General features: G+C 49.3%; 1 protein-coding gene across 1 annotated transcript in view; it reads left to right on the top strand.

The window, feature by feature from the left end:
• The window catches only part of EIF3F (eukaryotic translation initiation factor 3 subunit F), a 31,998-nt gene extending 31,327 nt beyond the window's left edge, over positions 1–671 (top strand). The window contains exon 7 of the mRNA XM_019502445.1: positions 422–671. Within this exon, the coding sequence (XP_019357990.1) occupies positions 422–499 (78 nt within the window). The 3' untranslated portion in view covers positions 500–671. The remainder of the gene's footprint in view (positions 1–421) is intronic.
• The last annotated feature ends 4,801 nt before the right edge of the window (positions 672–5,472 follow it).

Raw genomic sequence — 5,472 nt, 5'->3', positions numbered from 1 at the left:
CCCCCCCCCCCCCATCCAGAAACTTGGCAGTGTGAGAGCAAGAATATCTGTGGCTCTGAGCAATTAACACTGCTACTGTACCACCACTTTAAAGTGGCTTTTTACATGGCTGCATTCTTGGTTTTATTGGTTGGCTCCCAGTATGGAGGACTTGTGATCTAGCCTTTGATCTCTTCAGCTTGTGTGGTACTACCCCAATTTAATTTCCACAGGCATAATTTTGAGGTGACTGGAATCCGCAAGCCTGCTTACCACTCACAGTGCGGTCTTTAGGGAAGGATTTAGAGAATGGTACCAAGTAGTTACACTGCTTGTAAACTGCTTAATGACATTAAACATTCTCTTTGGTATCACCACCACATGTCTACTCCATGATTTGTTTTAATCAGTCTTATAAATTTTTGCTTTCTGTCTTTCTCAGGATCTGCTGATGGTGACCTATTTGGCAAACCTCACACAGTCTCAGATTGCTCTCAATGAAAAACTCCTGAGCTTGTAACAAACAGGCTCTCTAACCATCTCTCTCATTTGGCTGAGAGCTGGAAGATACAGCAGAGATCTCCTACAGTGTTTCGCTGCTGAATTTATTTGGACCATAATTTAATTGCTTAAATGACTTGATTGTCCGTGTCCTTCCCAACTCTCCTGAAAATATGAGACTGGTTCAGATTTAAAAAAAAAAGGAAAGTGCCCACATCTTAACTGAACCTATTACTTAAAGTGGAATTGGTTTCTCTGCAGTAATGTGAGCTGCTGTCACTCATTTATATAAATAACACAACTATTTTTATTGTAAGGATGCATTAATTCTAAATAAAAGTCCCATTCCACTGGTAATTTTTTTCTTCTTTTTGTTTTTTGTCCACAAATGCTGCTGCTGCTTCCTAAATTTTTAATGAATGTCCTTTTTTTAAATAAAAAAGCTGGTCTCAGTAGAGGAAACTAAGAGCTTGAAGTGGTTCTGTGTGTTTTATTAGGCTAGTGATACTCCACCAGTGCTGTGGAACCATGGGATGCCTTGACATTCTTGCAAGGGTGTGACTGGGTGCCCAGCAATGTTATCAGTATTAAGTGTGCAGTCATGATTCACAAAATAAATTCAGAGATTTCAAGCAGGAATCCATAGTGTTAAAAAATTCTGACCTGTTGTGTTCTTTCAGAGTTCTTTGCAATAGAGGAGTTGCTCTGTTACTACTCTTTTGTAGTTAAAAATGAATGAAAACTAAGAGCTGGCACTTTCTAATAGTACATCTGGTACAAGAAGGGTGAGAAGTGTATTGTACTAGAACCTAAGAGGATCGTAGGAAAGTAAGGCTGGAAGGGACCTTATGAAGTCATTTAACTAGCCTTCTGTTCAAGGCAGGATCAACCTGACTAAGCCATCCCAGCCAACTGTCTGTCCAACCTCCTCTTGAAGATTTCCAAGGTTGAGGTTTCCACAATTTTTTTTTTTTTTAGGTAGCTTGTTCCAAAGTTTGACTATCCTTGTACTCAGAAAGTTACTCTTCCTAAACCTCCAACCTTCCTCTAACCTAAACTTCCTCTGCTACAGTTTGAGGCTAGTTTCTGTGGCTGTAGGGAACAGGACTAAAAACTCATTTCCATCCTATAATCACTAGGGCTGTGTGAGATTTTGCTGGGTGTTTTGTTTCAAAGCCGTTTCAAGCTTGAAATGGCAAAATGGAAACAAAACAAAAGGATTCACAACAAAACAAGGGCACTCTAAATGTTTTGAGTTTGAAGTCAGGCTTACTTGGCTTTAGCACCAGTCCCAGGCAGCAACGGCAGCCTCCTGTCATGCGGTATGCAGCACTGGGAGCTTGCACCCCCAGGTGGAAATTGCAGGGGTGGTAGCCCCTTCTGAGGGCATGTAGCCTGCCAAGTGTCAGGACTCCTCCCGTGGGTGCGATTCCTTGGATCTGAGCCAAGTGATAGGAGGCTGAGGCTGCTGCCTGAGCCTGGCAGTGGGTGCAGCCTGCGCCCAGTGCCAGGGAAGATTGCTGCTGCCACCAGTCATCCAGCGTGCAGATCCGGGGGCTTGTACCCCTGGGAAGAGTCCGGTGCAGCCCTCCCTGGGGTGCAAGCCCCCAGATTTGTGCACTGCATGACAAGAGGCTGCCGCTGCCACGAAGTTTCAGGACTTTTAGTTTTGATCACTTTTGAGGTGCAGTTTCTCAGAAACCTCTGTGCCTATCGACTTGACACTTGGAAGGCTTCATGCCCTCAGAAGGGGCTACCACCCCTGTAATTTCCATCCAAATCAGGCAGGAAATGACCAGGTTTTAGGCATTTTCATGATTCCCCATTCTAGTCCATGGGTGAAATGTCAAAACAGAAACACTTTTCAATGAAATGATCTGGGACAGTGCTTCAAAATGAATGAAATGGAACACTGTCCCTTCAAATGGCAAAACAGATGTCGAAATGAAACAATGGTATTTTGCACAACCCCTTTTCACTCTTCAGGTATTTCAAGAATGTTATCAAATCCACCTTAGTCTTCTCCAGACTAAATAACCCTAGTTCTTTCAGCCTCTCCCCCTAAGTGTTGCTTCACTTAGATCATGGACTTTGCTCTCCTTCAGTTTTTCATTTAAGCAAGTACAAGTGTGTAACACCATAAGCAGTTGTTTGGAGAAGGTACTTTTCCTTCAGGGCTACAATCGTTCCATACAGGAGTTCTTTAGCATGGGTGGGTAATTATTTTGGGTGGATGGCTGCTTACCCAGTTTTGGCAGGTTATCAAGGGCTGCATAAGTAGCCTTGCCCCTTGACAGGGGACCTTGCCCCTGGTCACCATCTAGGGACCAGTGTCCAAATACCTTGGGAAAAATGTCCCAGGGCCAGCACCAGTGGGGCCCAAAGCAGGGCACAGGCTGGCAGGGGTCTGTGGAGCCAGACTGGGCTGCACCAGCAGGGACAGGGGGAAGCTGGCCCAGCTCCATAGAGCCCCTGCTGGCTGGGACCCCACGCTCCTGCCACCCTGCTCTGGGCCCTGCTGGCATTGGCCCTGGAACACCAGTCTGGGCCCTGTGTTCCTGCTGGATCCCGCAGCTGCTCACTCCTAATGCCCCCCAGCCCTGTGGTACAGGCTGGGGACAGCGCATAGCCCTGACCTCCTGCTTGCTGGCAGGGAAAAAGCTGGTGCTGAGCGTGGAGAAAAGTGGCCCCTTGCCCACTGCCTAGCTGGCACTCCCCAAGTCTAACCCCCCTGCCATGGGCAGGAAAGAATGCTGGAGTCGAATGACTCCGGCAAGGTGTCTGTCTAGCCTCCTTTTAAAGACCCTCAGGGTAGGAGTGAGCACCACGTCCCTTGGAAGTTGGTTCCAGATCCTAGCCGCCGTGACTGTGAAGTAGTGCCTCCTGATATCTAGACTGTATCTACTCTCCATCAACTTATGGCCATTATTCCTTATTACTACCAGTAGTGCTTGCGGGAACAGGAACTCTCCCACTGCCTGCTGATCTCCCTTGGCTAGTTTATAGATGGCCACCAGATCCCCCCTCAGCCTTCTCTTGTGGAGGCTAAACGGGTTCAGGTCCCTGAGCCTCTCCTTGTAGGGCCTGTCCTGCTGCCCCCTGATCATGCGAGTGGCCCTCCTCTGGACCCCCTCCATGTTATCCACATCCCTCCTGAAGTGCACTGCCCAGAACTGGACGCAGTACTCCAACTGCAGCCTGACCAATGTCATATAGAGGGGGACGATCACCTCCTTGGACCTGCTCGTGCATGACAAGGTGTGCTTAGCTTTCCTGACTGCATCCCTACATTGGCGGCCCATGTTCATCTTGGAGTTTATAATGACTCCAAGATCCTTTTCTGGCTCTGTGCTGACGAGAAGGGAGTTCCCCAACCTGTAGGTATGCTGCTGGTTCTGTCTCCCTAGATGCAGTACCCTGCACTTGTCAGTATTGAATCCCATCTTATTCTCATCCACCCACCCCTGTAACTTGTCCAGATCCAATTCAGCCTGTCCCTCCCTTCTAGCATGCCCACTTCTCCCCACATCTTAGCGTCATCTGCGAATTTGAACAAGGTGCATTTCACCGCCTCGTCCAAGTTGCTGATGAAGATGTTGAACAGTGCAGGCCCAAAGCAGAACCGAGCCCTGGGGGATCCCACTGCTCACATCCCTCCAGGTCGAAAATGACCCATCCTCCACCACTCACTGGGTGCGGCCCTCCAGCCAACTGGCAACCCATCTGACTGTGTAGGCATCGACACCACAATCTCCTAATTTTTTAACGAGAATGGGGTGAGAGACGGGGTCGAAGGCCTTCCTAAAGTTCAGAAAGGCTACGTCCACCGCGACACCTGCATCCAAGGATTTTGTGACCTGGTCACAGAAGGCCACCAGGTTGGTCTGACAGGACCTGCCTCTAATGAACCCATACTGGTTGCCCCTTGCAGATGTGCACCTGGATAATTTTCTCAAAGAACTTCCCCAGGACTGAGGTAAGACTAACAGGCCTATAACTTTCTGGGTCCTCCTTCCTCCCTTTTTTGAAAATGGGGACCACACTGGCCCTTTTCCAGTCCTCTGGCACCTTGCCAGAGCACCACGAGTGCTTGTAAAGCTGTGCTGGGGCCCTGCAATTACCTCTGCTAATTCCCTCAGCACTCTGGGGTGAAGATCATCAGGACCAGCTGATCTAAACATGTCCGGTCCCACCAGAAATTCCCTGACTAGATCCTTTCTGACCCTGGGCCTCACTGTGCCTCCCCTGGGACCATGGGGGATCCCGGTAGGGGGGATGACCTGGTTCCTGCTCAGAAAAATGGAGGCAAAGGAATTGTTAAATAGGTTAGCTTTGTCGTCTGGTGAGACCACCAAATTTCCTAGTGTATCCTGCAGAGGCCCCACATTACCTGGAACCTTCTTTTTACCCCCTATGTATTTAAAAAAGGATTCTTTTGTTATCTTTGATCCGGGTTACTAGTCCCAGTGCCATCTCTGCCTTGGCTTTCCTAACAGCCCCCTACAATCATGAGCAACAGAGGTATAGTCTTCCCTGATGATGGCCCCTCCCTTCCATTGGGTGTATGCCTCCTTTTTAGGTTTTAGACAGTTTTGGATACTTTTGGTGAGCCATGGAGGCTTTTGAGCTTGCCGTGCCGGACACTGTTGGCTGCTGCTGTCCGCCCAGAGCACGTGCTGGGCAGCCCACATGCAGTGGTGGCAAACAGTGCCTGGTGCAGCAAGGGGGGGGGCGCAGCTGCTGTCGCCATGCACAGCCCTGATGGGTGAGCTTGGAGCCGGCGTGGGGTCCAGGCTGGCAGTGGGGCTGGGTTACAAGGAAGTGCTGAGTGGGGGGGGGAAGTAGCCCTTCGCCCGCCCCATGGCCGGCACTCCCTGCTGCAGCTGCTTGCACCCCACAGGGCTGTCCGGAGCAGGCACAGGCAGCCCCAAGTGGGCTGCAAGTGGCTGCAGTGCAGGGCACCAACAGATAAATATTAATTTTCTAAATTTT

Source organism: Gavialis gangeticus, unplaced genomic scaffold (genome assembly GCF_001723915.1).
Source record: "Gavialis gangeticus isolate Ggan-Ray unplaced genomic scaffold, GavGan_comp1, whole genome shotgun sequence".
Taxonomy (NCBI): domain Eukaryota; kingdom Metazoa; phylum Chordata; order Crocodylia; family Gavialidae; genus Gavialis; species Gavialis gangeticus.
The sequence above is the reverse complement of the archived record's forward strand: the minus strand, read 5'-3'. Positions and strand labels throughout refer to the sequence as shown.